The sequence below is a fragment of the Anabas testudineus genome, chromosome 8 (assembly GCF_900324465.2).
Source record: "Anabas testudineus chromosome 8, fAnaTes1.2, whole genome shotgun sequence".
NCBI classification, from domain to species: Eukaryota; Metazoa; Chordata; class Actinopteri; order Anabantiformes; family Anabantidae; genus Anabas; species Anabas testudineus.
Window position 1 is genome coordinate 5059018 of NC_046617.1, and position 15242 is coordinate 5074259.

Sequence of the window (15242 nt, forward strand, 5' to 3'; positions counted from 1 at the left end):
CCATAACTGATGCAGTGAGTAGCTTCTTATTTCTTAAGCGTCCATATCTGAAGACACATCCTGTGGTTGTGAAAAAAATGTTAATCTGTTTAGAAGGGTCAAATTATTATTAATTATTATTAAAAGAAAAATCAAAGAAAACATCTAAGAAGATTGATGAAACTACTAAGAACTGTCCAACGAATTATTAAAAACTAGAAGGATAGTGGGGAACCATAATTTTCACACATGGTTTGGCCACTACAAAGTCCAGACCTTAATCCTATCCCCAGAATGTTTGGGATGTGCTAGTGAAGACCTTCCACAGTAGTCTAACTCTCCCATTATTAATACAAGATCTTGGTGAAAATGAATCCAACTCTTGAGAGGAATAAATGTGGAAGCTTATCGAAACGATGCCACTGTGAATGTGTGCCATAATCAAAGCTAAAAGCTGTCCAACAAAAGTGTGTGACTTTTTTTGGGATGGGCAGTGTATGTTGTCTTTAATTTCCCTTGTTCTCCTTTTTCTCACTGAAGCAAAAGCATCTGTATATTTTACATTTGCTCTATCCAGCCGCAGCTGAGCGTCACTGAAACCTAAAACACAGTTGATTGTTAAACTACAGCTCCGTCAAGTTCAAGAGACCACGTGTTTTGATGTACTCATCGTGGTTTTAAACCAGTTTTAGACTGTAAGCTTACATTACAGCGATGACAGAGCAGCAGCTTCTCTGGATGACTGAAGGCTTCTACTAAAGCACATGTGACGGAACAAACTGATTGTCTTGATTCACAAACTATCACAAAGACCTCCTTCCTGTGAATGTTCAGTAGTCCTCCACCCAGCCATTCTCCAAAATAAAAGCATCGATGACTTCCTTCATGGCCAGGTTAGGAATGAGTTGATCTTGGGTCAGTGGAGTGCGCGTCACTGGGTCAAAATGGCCGACGCGCTTAAGGAAAAGAACAAACAGTATAAGAGTTTGTGAAAATGGTGGGAAAACATTTTAAATTATTTTTCTCTATGTACAGAGTTGGGAGACGTTTTTACCTGTAGGTGCTCTTCAATGTCTTTCCTGTCATACGTGACGCCACTGGGAGTGATACACGGCTCTCTCATCAATTCAAAGCTGATCTTTCCACACAGGTAATCTGGGATTTCACGCTTCTGCCAAACACACAACAAATACAATCTATATATGTGTCTATATCAGGAACGTCAATAGGATTGTTGTTGTCAACTTGAGGCACTGTTTACTAGTACATGAAGAGTTACACTTACCTTCCTCTTCTCATCTACTTGACAGAACAGCTCCTCCATGTCTGAAAGATACTTGTCCTGTGGAGACACACAGATTAGGGTCAGGGTTATGTGTATGTATATAATAGTGGTACGTGATAGATATGTATAACATCACAAGACAAAAGCTAATACATACTTAAGTCAGAATAATTTAAAATTAAGAATAATTACATGAGGGTTCAGTGTGTTTCTCAGCTGAGCAACAGAATGAAAAAAAATGGCAACGCAGGTTAGTCCCAACAGATTTACATAGTTCTGTCTAATGCCATCATGAACCATCTAGCATCACTGTAATACATTTAAATAAATGTCTTGATTTTTATCTCTCCTTCCTATCTTCTTCTTCTTCTTTTCCTTTCGGCTGTTTCCTTTCAGGTGTCTCCCCAGCGATTCATCTGCCTCTTGCTTGGCAGCTCCCTCCTCAGCATCCATTTACCAATATGTTCACAATCTCTACTCTGAACATGTCCAAACCACCTGAATCTGGCCTCTCTGACTTTCCTAAACATCTGACATGCACTGTCCCTCTGATGTACTCATTTCTGATCCTGTCCATCATTGTCACGCTTAAAGAGAACCTCAAATTTTAAGCTCTGCTTCATTCATTCATTCACAAATGCTTTCTGTCTTTATGTGGCTAGCCCTCATTCCTCTGCTTTCCAGAGCACTCTGCATAGCTCAAAACCCCTAAAACACAGTAATATTATATATATAACCAGCACACTCACAATAACTTAAAAACATTACTAAATGTTACTAAAAACATTTTAGTAACTGACTAAAAACTTTTATACTTGAACTGAACAAAAACAACAAGAATTAACAAAATATTTCCCACCTCTTTATCTATGAATTAGATCTGAAAACAAAAAAATAATTACAAATTAAAATTAAGTGTTTCTTGTTTATATAATAATCATTAAAACATACATGCTTTGAGTGGATCTCATTGAGTTTGTGCTGAGTTCTGCTGTCATCGGACTTGTTGTCCTCTTGTTTCTGTCTGCAGCCCTCCAGTTCTCTGTCGATTAGAGCACACAGACACTACTTCAGGACAATTTATGGAATAAATCGTTTTTGCAATTTTTGCATTTGCCAAATAACTAAGTGTAATTTGGACCTGCCTCTTTTTCTCAGCAAGAATCAATCTGGTGAGGTACGCATGCAGCTCACTCTCTTGGTTGATCCTCCTGTCCTCCATGCTGTTCCAACGCTTCTTCTTAGCTATCCTCAGAGCACTGGGGATGTCGTCACCAAAGTTCAGCCGCTGCTCCTTTGCAAGGTTATAAGCTAAAAAAAAATTACTTACACAGTGGAGCATTTAGTACCTAAAACATCAGATATTTCACTTGGGAGTTGATGGAGACCAAAAAAGAGACTTTGATGTTGACTTCATGATCTAGCTGATCACAGAATCTAAATAGATCCAGTTTTAATCGTCATCTTTAGTACCTTTCTGCAGATTGCCAATGGCTTCATCATAGTTTTCCATCTCCAGGTGACACTGGCCCATGAAGAAGTGAGCTTTGACTGACTGGCTATCCAGCTCCAGAGCATGTCTGCAGTCTGCCAGAGCTTTGTCGTACTGCTGCAGCTTCACGTAGCACAGTGCTCTGTTAGTGTAGTACGCTGGGACAGAGGGGCTGTAAGTCTAATGGGACAAAAAAAAGAAACTGTATGGCTGCAACGAACCAAAATTTTTAGTCCAGATACTCATTCCAATATATCAGCTCAAGTTATTTGCCAATACCAATTCATAATCTAACACCAAAGCATTACTTTTTCCCAAATTGGAAAAGTGTATGGAGTGGGACCAATTACATGGTTATGCAGCACTTAAATTAACATAAGTAAATACAAATATATGCTTCAAATAATGATCAACGTTCATCAGCAATTAACCTGATTGTTATCAATTAACACTTCGGCACTATGAAGTATCAAGAAATGTGGAAACGCTTTGCGCAATCTAAATATTACAAATAATAAACAATAATCATCATTATAATAATCATACTCACAGACATTATTATACTTAATGCCTGTGAGTAAGGCAAACATCTTATCACTAGGAAATGTTTAAGACGAAAACTATGTTGCTTGTCACACTGTGCTGCTATTTCACATATACCCCATCACCCAGTCATTACTATGGCTTTGCTGTAGCAGCCAGAGGCCTCCAGGTACTTGCGGTTCAGAAAAAGGCGGTTGCCCTGCTCCTTCAGCTCCTGAGCCGACACCGAGGTGTTTTTCTCGGGACTCTCTGACATTTTGTCCCCCAGGCTCGCTGCACCGCTGGCAGCTGCCTCTTCACTTTGCTTCCCTATCCTGACACTAAGATCCAACAAGCAGGGCAGAAATTGAGACAAAAAGAGAAAAACAAATTATAGCAAAGTTATAAATATGACATAATTTCAAATGTGGGAACAACACAAAGCAGCAAAATAAAATAACACAGTGCATTTTATGCACAATGGATTGAATCTTTTTATTTCGTGAATACACTGTTTATCTTGTAGCTTTGTCAATAAGGTTGTTTTTTCCAAAATCCTGACGTTAGAGTCTTAATAATTAACTAGTAGTTAAACAAATGTAGTGGGATGAAAAGTACAATAACTCCTTGTGAATATTACTGAGTAGAAATATATCTATCCATCTGTCTGACAACAGACACGTTACAGAAGTTACCTCGTACCATGATCATGGATCATGACGTGAAATCATTAGTTTTACCTGTTTGTTTTTTGGTCTTATTGTGTCATCATTACTGACACATGAGGTTTTTCCTTAATTAACTCTCATTACGTTGAAATTTGAGCTGTCGCCGCTCAAGGAATCTTAGTTATTGCGTAGCTACCGTCAGCTAACCCTCTGCTATTACGCCACCATTTCCCACATAATTACTTATTTGTCCCTAAATGTCCGTGTGTTGTGTAGCAGCTTGTTCTCTCTCAGAGGAGCATTCTGCAGCCAACAAACCCCCGGAACAACATCGACTAACGCTGGTTAACGTTGCACCGCTGAACGCAGCCAGTGGGACCTTAATACGACACATGCAACGTTAAGCTAACGGTACATTTCACCATGACGTGTAACGTTAACTACATACCTGATGTTCCTGTCTGATAAAAACTTGGCTGTAAACAGATGTGTATTTATGTGCAGTAACTGTTAGGTAAAAATAACCCGATTTAATGTCGTTTAGCTAGCTGGCTAACTACCTAGCTACAAGTTGCAAATTAGCCAACAGATGTTTTGGTTTTGACCGGTGACGCAGAACGCGTCACTGGAGACAGGCCCAAAGCCACGCCCATTACTATCATTATAATTATTCATATTTCGTGTTTTATTAAAGATAAATGTTTTTCTATTGAAAACAATATTTTATTTTATAAAAATGCTTTCATGATGAAACATTTTCTATTCAACAACTGTGAAAAAAAAAATATTTAAGTTAAGTAAAGTACATTTTATCTTTTAATAAAACCTAGCCCACACGACGACAGGTCCAGATGCTGAACATCAGCATCAGACCAATGCAAAATCATCACTTTTTAAATTAAGTGATTAATTACGTTCATTGGAAAGGAGCATGGACTCTTAATCTTGGGTTAGGGTTAGGGTTAGAGGTTAGAAAGCAATTCATATTGATGTTTTCATTGTGTGAATTGCAACCTCAAATTGTATTCCTGCAGTGTGACTTATAATACTATCAAGTGTGATATATATAAAAAATATATAAAGTGTAAAAAACTTACCCTTTCCTTTATAGATATTTCAATCAAAAAGCAATATATTTTCCCACTTACTACTGTGTTATAGAATTATTCATATATTTGATTTGACTAATAAAATCTTTCCCATGACATGCACCATCCTTGAGAAGGTGTAATTTTCAACTTGTCTTCACATGGAGGCATCGATCAGGATGTTGCCCAGTGACAAAGTTCTGACGTTGACTTGTATGTTTCAAACAGTCTGTATCTAAAGATCCTATCAAGCACAGACATTTTGGATGTGGTGAGTAACCCAAGTAACCTGCCGTATAACTCAATAACCACAACCTTGATCCCAAAAATGTAGAAAGATAGACCACAGATAAAGAGCTATACATCTTTTAATTGATGATCAGTTCTAAACATTTGCATAGTTTTTATGTCCTCTCTAACAACATCATAATGGTTTTGAATTCATGAGAATATTTTAAACGTCTCCTTTAAAATAAAAGGCCGAAAGAATGCAGCATAGTTTATAGTCCATAAAGTGCTAATATGATCACACAGCGACTCTGAGCTGTGTTGCTAGATGGAAACACCATTTAAACACCCTACATGTATAAAGACTGCAGTACGGCAGAATGCCAATGGGAAGAATTAACACCATGTCTGTGTTTTTCAAATTCTTGGCAGCCAGTTCAGAAACAACTAACTTAATAACTTCTGCTTATCTATCATCAATGCAATTAATGACCTGAAAAATATCCTGATGATCTGAAATGGCAAATATAAAGTGCATTGTGTGTTGACTAAATGTCTTTCTGCAGGGATCTGCTGCTCCTGGACTGGATGAGACATTTCTTGGAGGTGGATGGGCTCTGAAGACACACGGAAATGATGCAAAATTATAGCATCTACATCCTCTGGATAATCCACACAAAATAATCCAACATCTTTGGGAACTGGGCCTGTTTTCTATCAAACATTCATATCAGACAAGCCAGCATAAGTCCCAAATTGTTGGACTGCCTCCATGCTGATCCCAAGTCGGTGTATGAGAACACATCTGTCATCTGTTCATCTGTTCATCTCCCATTTTGACTGACTGGCTTGAATGAGCAGTCAGAGGGGTCGGGGCTGATGCAGACCTGCGGTCTCTGGGCTCAGAGCAGGACTGTGTGTTGCCTTCGAGGGGCTCCAGTTCCCCAGAGAAGCCTGGGCAGCCTTACGGTGAGCCAGTCTGTGTGTGATGGAGAATCCAGCATTTCCCTCCAGCTGAGACAAAACTACAAGCACCTGCCTGAGAGAGAGAGAGGAACAAAGCTTCATTCACAACCATCCATGACTGACACATCATGATGTCCATTGATGGATCCTTGTTTGCACTGTTGCTCTTTTATTTATCTCATCTTTCTCTGTGTCATAGAGCAACAAAGATGTCTGTCAACCATTAAAAACACATCAACGAGCCACATTGTTTTTTACTATGAATGCACATAATGTGGTTTATTTTGAATCAATCCCATATAAACTGCTCTGCAGGACCAAATATTCACTATAGCACAAAATGTGGATTAATCCCCCACTGAAAATAGTCCCCATCAAAAGCACTATGTCTTTCTACATACTACAGTAAGCAGCTGTTTTACCATCAGTTGTTTCCTGTGAAATGGATCCATTAACAAAGTGTTGGTTTCACTAGTGATGTGTGTTGCAGTGAACCTGTGCAGAGGAGGGATGCTGTCGACGGTTTTGAGGCTGCTGCGTGTCGACACCACATTGAAGCTGTCGCTGCAGTCACAGGACACATGCAGGTGGTGTCTGGGGTGTCTGTTCTCCACCATGACGATGAGTCCTGCCCAGCCGTGTGTCAGGTAGTAACAGGTCATCCCCTCTCGACCCTGACACACACAAGAAGTTCAATACGGACATATCAGCGACTTTTATGATTTGTAGATGCTTTTATTCAGCTGCTGCCGTAGGTTTTGCAATTTTTACAATTCAATTTATGTTCATGCTTCAGCCTTAAATGTTGACTTGGTATTTAACTTCCTCTGTCTTTACTATGCAAATAAATTTGATTAAAAAGTGAGTTAATGCAGCATCACCTCATGTCTCTCTCCTTTACTTTCTGTCAGTTGATTGATGGCATCAGCAATGGTTGTGTTAGAGGCTGTCACTTGCTCCACCATCACCAGCCTGGAGCTATAAACAGCCAGCATGTAACCAGGTGCCTCTGATCTGCCGTCGCTTGCTAAAAACACACAGTAGTAGCTTAATAACAGATTAAGTATTAGCATTAAATATCTAAAAATATTTAGTTAGTTGTTTTTGCTTACTTGTCCCGTCTGTGAAGGTGCTGTGCCAGTGGTTAAAAGCACAGCAGAGCACCACGTATTCCCCAGGCTCCAGCATGACGTCGCAGCCAACAAAGCGCCTTACCGAGCGCCGGCTATGAGCCAGCAGACGACCAAGCGTCAGAGTCCCGGAGCTGTCGTAAGAGACCCGAAACACCAACACACATAAATCCAACAGGTGGCTCTCTGATGTGTCCCATCGCCTAAGGAATCACATAAAACAGAGGAAAGTTAGAGACGTGCAGCAAAATACTCCAACAGACAGTAACATCAGGTATCAGACTGGTCATATGCATATGACCTAAAGGACCATAATAAAATAGAAACTGCTGTTGAGGTGTGGTAAGACTGTGGGTGTTACTCTACCTGCTGCCCTCCTGGAATAAAGCCAGCTCCACAGCCGTTCTCTCCAGCACTGTGATCGACACCACTGTCACAGGGACGTCCGCTCCTCGAGGGAAAACACCTGGGACCCGAACCTCGTGCCAGTCTGAATGAATCTTACAGATATCCACTGAGTCAAAGTACCTGCCAAGGACAAACTCTTTACTGTTCCATTTGTTGAGTATGAGTTTTCCTGTAAAAATGCAAACATTTTGTTGCAATTCCTTATTTCACCATTTAATGATCTACCTGATAAAATCCCAGAAGTCAATCCAGAACAGCCCATCCTCCGCTCGCTGGGCACAGAGTTCCCTCTTCAGATGTGGAGGCCAGTTTGGCCAGTCGTCAGCCCAGGGTCCGGTCCAGGAGAACCGACCCCATGGGTTTCTCAGTTGCAGTAATCTGAGGACAGGCAACAGACGATAAATACTGCATACAAAATCCAGTGCACAGACCTAAATTGACTAAAGGTGTACAAATATTTCCACTGGGGCCACCTGGGTAAAGTTGAATCAACATCTCAAGCACAAATACGGCCAAAGAAAACTGAATTGTGTCCTCACCTGTGGCCGTCGACATCTCGCACATCAAGGACGGAGTAGGCGTGTCGTGGACGCAAACCCAGAGACTCGTACTCCAAGTCATCCACCTTCATGTTACCTCCTCCACAAGATGCTCCCATGAGAAAACTAGCAGCACATACGACTATTAGGATTAATTATTATAGAAAGGTTATCAGCTTTAACACAGACAGCGTTAAGGCAGTTTCAGTCCTTTTAGAGACTTTTCAAGACGCTCACCCTGCTTCTTTAGAGCTCAGCATTTTGGCCCAGATGAGGTCTGTGTCAATGGGCTCCTCCCTGGGGTTGGTGGCGCTGACCTGGAGGGCCAGCGATTCACAGGGGGCCCCTGTCAGCGTGGACAGGCCCTCGATAGCGCGACCCGCCTGCAGAGCAAAGTAGGAACCGTGGAGTTTGGCCAGAGCTTTTTCTATCAGAGCCACCCAAAGCTGCTTCCGCTGGGCCTGGAGAAGGAAAGTGAGGGCAACAGAAAGGATTAAGAGAATTTCTAATTAAGTAATTAACGTCAGCACCACCGCCTAAAAATGATCTGTGGTGATGAGCAGAAGAATTTAACCCTGGGGGACAAAAGTGCAACAGAACTCAAGACAGAAATAACTGAAGTCGCTGGTATGTTATTTGTCAGGTAAAGCACTATTAAGAAGATGCAGTCATTTTTTAACTACTCCAGAGACGAAAAGTAGAAGAACCCAATTGTGTTCAGTCAGTGGCAACTATAACTCAACTGTCCATTCACTCAGTAAACATAAAACATCAGAGAAATGATATAAAGATTTGAATTATTTTTTATATCAACATTGCATCAAATCTTACACAGAAAATGGTAGCTGATGCTGCCAAATACACATAGTTGTACAATAAGTAGTAAGTGAGTACAATAAAATGTACATAATGGGTAATTGAGGTGGGCTACAAACATTTCACCTGAGAGAAGAGGAGGTGGCTGTTCTCGTCACACGGCAGCATGTCGTCCACTAACACTGTGGTCCACGAGCCGTCTTTGCAGAGACGCACCTGATAGGCTCCTTCTGCACACAACAGGCGGGTCACCATCACTTTCTCCACCAGGTCGGGACGTTCAGCAAGAACAGCCAAGGCACTCAGGAACCTGTTCTCCAAAACATTCAGCAGACAGAAGACACAAAGCTGCGCTGGATCCATCTGGAGTTCAAACCACCCACTGAACAAGAACAAGCTATCATTACTTCTTTTAGTTTTTAGCAGATATTTAAACATTAAATGTGCTAAACGTTAAAAACACTATGTTTTCTTGAACTGATATTTTGAGTCATCTCACCAGCAGTTACCCAGAAGTCCCTGCAGGATGTCAGATGGGCGAGGCGTGCGGAAAACAGACCACTTTATCCCACGGTCCCTGAAGTTGCAGCAGTTGATTTCGTGGGGACGAAGCCACTTTTTGACCCGATGCTGGACACTGTCGTCCACGGGGAAACCCACAGACTTTGGACCAGGAGGGAAACTGTCATCCACAAACGTCACTGCGTTCTGAAATGAAGGGTTGAAAAGGGAACTGTGGAAACAGAAATACTTCCCAATGTCTCTCTTACAGTATCTGATACCAAGCCCTGATTTTCAGTTTCAGTTTTGTTCTATATGTTACTTATAATATGCAAATAAACTTGGAACTTGGAACAATACTTTTGTGTAAGTCTCCTTTGGGTCTTCTCTCACAAGCTTGTAAGTTCCTTTTGTTTCAGTTTGTTTGATATTTTCTGGGAACATTGTATTTAAGAGTAGCTAAGAATCAGCGAAACAAATGTCATCTAGAGTGTAAAGGGTCATGTACCCTGACTGAGCGTGAGTCGTACACAGACCTCTCTGCAGAAGCTGACGATGTTCTCCCACAGATGTTTGGCCTCTCCTTCATCGCTCTGTCGCAGTGCCTCCACCAGCATGCTCTCCTTCCTCTTCGGGGAGAGTGCGGGTTTAAGCTGTGTGGTGTGTTGCTGAGGAGTGTGGCAGGCCAGGCAGTATTTGGCTTGGCCCCCGTTAATGAGAGTGCATGCTGGGCATGACCACTCCGCTGGCCTGTTACCAGGGACCCCACCCGGAGGAAACGACACAGAGGCATCTGATGCAGGTGACAGAGGAGACATTTCCTCTTTAAGGGTGCTGAGCCGTCTGCCTGGCGGAAGCTCCGGCTGTGCAGTCAGATGTGAAACAGCGAGTGATGAAGGAGAAGCGCTCATGTTATGAGTTTGGCTTAGGCAAACATCTGGAGGCGGCACTTCTCTGCGACTGCAGGGAACTGCGTTATTATGACCTGAAGATGACCTGCTGTTCAGTGAGGGGTTTGTGTTTGGATATGAGGCTTCTACCGGTAAACTCTCCCCTCTGGTTGATATGGAAAGTGAAAGCGCTCCTGCTGCAGGTTCTGGTTGCTGTGCTGCTGTCTGGTCACGGACCTCGGGCATGAGCAAGGCCTCGGCAGGGATCTGAGGGAGAGACAGTTTGCGTGGTCCGCCACAAGCAGAGCAGGACATGGAGGTAGGGGTGTTCTGCAGAGTGCACCTCAAGCAATCCCAAGCCAGGCTGTGTTTATCTGCGTCATCTGACTGTTTTCTGTTTTGCTGCCCGCCTGGTTCACTTGACGAAGACCTCAGGGGACCGGAGCAGCTACTGGAGCGCTGAGGTCGAGGCTGGTCTGCAGATGAGTCCCGGGGTCGATCCAGTGATCCGGTGTAGCCACACAGAGAGCAGGACAGACTGTCAGGGGAATTTGCCAGTGTACAGCGTGGGCAGGACCAACGGCAGTCCTCCCTGCTGGTCCCGTTCCACATCCAACGGGTGTCCGGTCGTCGCCGAGGGGCTTCACAGATGGAGCAGCGGGGGGCACCAGCTGCGTTCAAGAAAGTACAGCAGCCGCAAGCCCACTGGCTCCTCTGCATGGGCATCGAACCAGACGAGAAACTGGAGGAGAAGAAACAGGACTTCACAAATGGTTTTATAATTGTATTATTGATGCAACACGTGTGTAGACTCTATACATTAAATTCTCTAATCTAATTTTCCATTTTTACGATGAGTTTTTTGACTCAAATAGGTCTTCATAAAGCTCAGCCTGTCTCTGTGCTGCTGAAACATTTGCATTTACCCTCAGGGATCAATTCTTACATTAGCTTTAATCTAATTTAAACATCTCCTGAATAATTGATGAATATGACTATTACCTGAATTTATCACAGAACTGAGCAATAAATAACTATTGATATGATCCCCCTGAAACTGCTTTTTAGAGGATGTTAAAAGTAAAGTTCAGAGATGACTGATATTTGGTATTTATTGGTACAATAATCATCATAAATCTCACCTCTAACAGTGAGCGTGAGGCAAAAATATTTTCAGCTCTGGTTTGTTAAATCTCTTGGGAGCAAATGGATGCCAGAGAAGAAGAAGAGGGAAAACTATAAATGGGTACATTTTTCGATACCCTGTGGTAGCTGATGGGGGGAAATTAAAATGTATGAATATGGAAATGATACATAAAAGCTGCAGCACAGTAGCTGCAGAAACTATTATTGAACTGGTCTCTCACAGAGACTGACGACTTCTTATCTTCCACATGTACCACCCCAGCTGTTTCACCACAATAAGATCAACTTACAATCTGTGCAGGGTGTTCATTCGTCTATAATAGACTGCAATTAGGCCCAAAAAACACTGTTACACATTTATGATTTATGTTCCCCGCTGTGCTCAGGCTGTGAAACAGGCCCAGATTATCTGTGCTATCCAGGGAGAACTTTAAAACTGCAGGAACCAGTGGGACATCTGTGCAGAAACTGGCCCACATTTTCCAACTGTATTCTAAGTAACTTGGCATAAAGCCTGAAACTTAGATTGGAGCCCAACCTGGACGGGTTAGCGCAGTGCAAACGCTCTCTAAGATACAGGTGTTTCTCTCCACTGGTGCAAAATAACAAAGCAGACTAACTTTCCTTTGCTGTACTGGAGTGTCTCTTGCAGATCCTGCCTTCAGCACCTTCACTTCACAAAGTATACGTACAGGAAACACTGGAAAGGAATCACATCTGATTCATGTAACTAAATCACTGCTGTTTCATTTTTTTAATTTTTTTTTTCAATTTTACAAATTGATCTCTGTGCATCAAATGTAATGTAGGATGATCTGATCCAGACCAGGACAATCATCAGGGATTTCCCCAGTAGCGTTACATTTCCTGTCAGTGAGTAACTTGACCCTCGCCTGGCACAAAGTCGGACGAAGACTGGGGCAATGTGGAAGCAGAGAAGACTTAAACTGCATGGAAAACAGACAGTATATCAGAAAGAGACGCAGTAATAATTAATAAGTGGAGGTTTGAACATAACTCAGGAAGGGTGGAGTTTACTGTATATCGACTAGTTCATAAAAGATTCATGGCCACATGCTTGAGCTGAGGATGTACTATAAATTAACACTATAAATTAAATATAAGTAAAGTTGCAATATGTGGCCCAGTAACCTTAATAGGTCATCATAATCATAATCACTAATTTTAACACAGAGGATAAAAAAAATAAACACGACAACAAGTCACTGTCTCAGAAAAGAGACAGTGACTTGTTGGATTTAGCCCGTATTCATACTGTGTGCTACCAGGTCCTATTTGATAAGGTGCCTTGATACTGGTCCCTTCCATTAACACATTTTCTGTCCAGGTCTGTCAGTTCTCTCCATGATTTGCATGGACAGAGTCTCAGTGAGCACGTGGAAGGAGGTCAGTGACGTGACGTGACGACTGCATCTCTGGTTTTTCCTGATAATGTAGTTACACGAGCTTAATTGGGCTGTGACCTCTGGGGTGCTCTGTCAGGTGTGTAGCAGTCGGGATGAGCGTGTGAACCGCTAAGTCTGAGCCAACGCTGGGAACTGATGGAAACATCAAACAAACTGACGGGGGGGTCAGGTTGATGTCTCAAGAGAAAGGAAATGAAGTGAATTTGCTCAGAGGCTGATTTGTTATTATAAAGACCACTAATGCATGCCTGGGAAGAAGTGTTTACCGCCACCGTTGCTCGTTTTCCTCCAGGAAACCCAGAAATATCCAAATGCTGTTGCTCTTCACGCCTTTTTTCAGGAACATCGTGGTCTGCTACATTGTCAGGTTTTTTTACTCCCCAGGAAATTGGGCTGTTTTCACACTACATTACTTTCTGCTGCCTGGCCTGAACAACAGTGTCTTTTCTGGGATGACAGCTTTACCCCCACTGTTCTCCTGTCTGTGCTCCTCACTAACCTGCGCTCTCTGTGCCTGCCGGGCCTGGGTAGCTGCCGAGGGAGGAAGGTGCTTTGGCTGCTCCTCAGACATCCCATGATAGGCGAGGGGGGAAGAGCAGCACCCCGGGTTGTGGCCTCACCCTCCACGTCTTCAACAAGGGAGGAGGTGGAACTTCCCATGGTGCTGCTGGATCAGGTGAAAAGACCCTGAAGGACAAGAAGGATCAGAAATAATGGGACTGTAATCTCTGCAGTAGGAGAACGTCACACAAAGGGAGGAGAGCGTCAATCTATCGGTGTTAATGATAAATTAATGATACATACTATATGTGCATATACAGTCGCACGGTTTGACACCTAACATTAAAAACCCATTAAAAACTGTGCAGAACAGAGGAAACTGCAACAAAAAAGAGGCATTTATGTAAAATAACCATGAGAAGTAGTGAAAACTAGCAAGTACAGTACATGTATACAAGTACTCTGCTTAAAAAGATGCGTATTACTTCATCCTCCTCCTTTAAGCACGGGCACGCACAGTCATTTGATTTAATCTAAATCTAATCTTAACACAAAGTTGAAGTACTTAGCCCTTGAGTTTTTCTATTTTATGATACTTTACACTACTACTAATAATACTTTTTACAGCAATTAATTATGTACTGTTATAGACATTTTAAAGGGGAGTTAGTTCCACTTCAATCATAAAAGTGTCAGTAATAATAATAGAATATAAAATTTGTGTTTGACATTGCTCAGTTTAGAAGCATGCATGACAGCGTACTTCGGTTACACTCACTATTCCCACGTAATCAGTACTGACAGGGACGAAGTAGCATCAAAGCTGCATCTGTGGCTGACATTGCTCACACTGTTACTGTGGCTCTTTCGTGAATCAAAGGGAAGTACATGCACATGTCACATCTTGCTTATTTTGTATCTGAATGATTCAGCCTCCTCCCTGATCTCGCCACAGTTTTGTCCTTGAACAAGGACTTGAAATCTCTGTAATAACCTCAAGAGCTCCAGCATCGGATGCACTGGATAAGGACACACTGAAGATGGAGACATATGATCTATGTTTTCTATTACAATCACTAGTTTTATCAATGTAAACTCAAAATCACATCTCTCCCTGTGTCTCCTTCTTTGTGAGTGTGTCTTTTATCTGTCTCTGAATAAAAAAAAAAGACCAGATTCATTAAAAATGAAGAATTCATACTCTTTGAGTGGTTTGCCTTCAGAGCAGCTGGCATCCAACTGAATCCCTCTGAAGCTCAATGCAGATGCTCCTCTATTGCTGATACTGAAGTTCGCATAGACTTAAGGTAACCTGGTGCACCTGCAGTACTGCTGGAGGCTGAATGAGAGACTGCAGAGCAGCATGGGGACATGAAAACGAACAGCAGCACCGTGAAGAGCCCGACTTACCTGACTGCAGCGAGGATTGTGCAAGAAGAGGAGGGGGGGGGGTATTACTTCCAGCTGCCTGACATCTCCCTGCATCCTCCTTTAATTTGAGCACGGGCTTGCACAGTCACCACTGGTCTCCTTTCACAATCTCTGTCAAGCGTCGGGGAAAACAAAACACTTCCTGTCGCACGCTACAAAATAAAATGCCTTAAAAAAAAGAAAACATGAGGGGGACGTCACTGTTTCCCACTGTTACCTTCCATC

General features: G+C 42.3%; 2 protein-coding genes across 3 annotated transcripts; both read right to left on the reverse strand.

The window, feature by feature from the left end:
• Positions 1 to 154: 154 nt before the first annotated feature.
• On the reverse strand, positions 155 to 4548 carry LOC113158876 (STIP1 homology and U box-containing protein 1-like). Of its 2 annotated transcripts, XM_026355176.1 has the most exons (8): positions 4395 to 4548; positions 3436 to 3619; positions 2738 to 2936; positions 2410 to 2575; positions 2216 to 2306; positions 1265 to 1321; positions 1034 to 1150; positions 156 to 935 (listed from the first exon to the last, which is right to left on the reverse strand). In XM_026355176.1, exons 2-8 carry the CDS (start codon positions 3553 to 3555, stop codon positions 810 to 812), a joined length of 876 nt encoding a protein of 291 aa, XP_026210961.1. In that variant the 5' UTR covers positions 3556 to 3619; positions 4395 to 4548; the 3' UTR covers positions 156 to 809. The 2 variants fall into 2 exon arrangements, with proteins under 2 accessions (XP_026210970.1, XP_026210961.1); XM_026355185.1 differs by lacking the exon at positions 4395 to 4548 and having other exon boundaries at positions 155 to 935.
• Positions 4549 to 5474: 926 nt separating this feature from the next.
• On the reverse strand, positions 5475 to 13745 carry LOC113160568 (calpain-15-like). Its single transcript, XM_026357889.1, has 12 exons — positions 13585 to 13745; positions 10159 to 11254; positions 9621 to 9829; positions 9248 to 9431; positions 8543 to 8766; positions 8306 to 8431; positions 7992 to 8144; positions 7725 to 7886; positions 7341 to 7561; positions 7110 to 7255; positions 6724 to 6902; positions 5475 to 6301 (listed from the first exon to the last, which is right to left on the reverse strand). The coding sequence occupies exons 1-12, from the start codon at positions 13743 to 13745 to the stop codon at positions 6124 to 6126; spliced, it is 3039 nt and encodes a 1012-aa protein (XP_026213674.1). The 3' UTR covers positions 5475 to 6123.
• Positions 13746 to 15242: the final 1497 nt, after the last annotated feature.

Excerpts from the sequence above, each read along its gene's own strand:
- LOC113158876 (XM_026355185.1), bottom strand. The coding sequence starts at position 3,555 with ATGTCAGAGAGTCCCGAGAAAAACACCTCGGTGTCGGCTCAGGAGCTG. Across the intron at positions 2,307-2,409 it reads ATTCTTGCTGAGAAAAAGAG|AGAACTGGAGGGCTGCAGAC; the intron begins GCAGGTCCAAAT and ends TCTAATCGACAG. Across the intron at positions 936-1,033 it reads ACATTGAAGAGCACCTACAG|CGCGTCGGCCATTTTGACCC; the intron begins GTAAAAACGTCT and ends CTTTTCCTTAAG.
- LOC113160568 (XM_026357889.1), bottom strand. The coding sequence starts at position 13,745 with ATGGGAAGTTCCACCTCCTCCCTTGTTGAAGACGTGGAGGGTGAGGCC. Across the intron at positions 8,432-8,542 it reads CTGAGCTCTAAAGAAGCAGG|TTTTCTCATGGGAGCATCTT; the intron begins GTGAGCGTCTTG and ends ATGTGCTGCTAG. Across the intron at positions 7,887-7,991 it reads GACTTCTGGGATTTTATCAG|GTACTTTGACTCAGTGGATA; the intron begins GTAGATCATTAA and ends TGTCCTTGGCAG.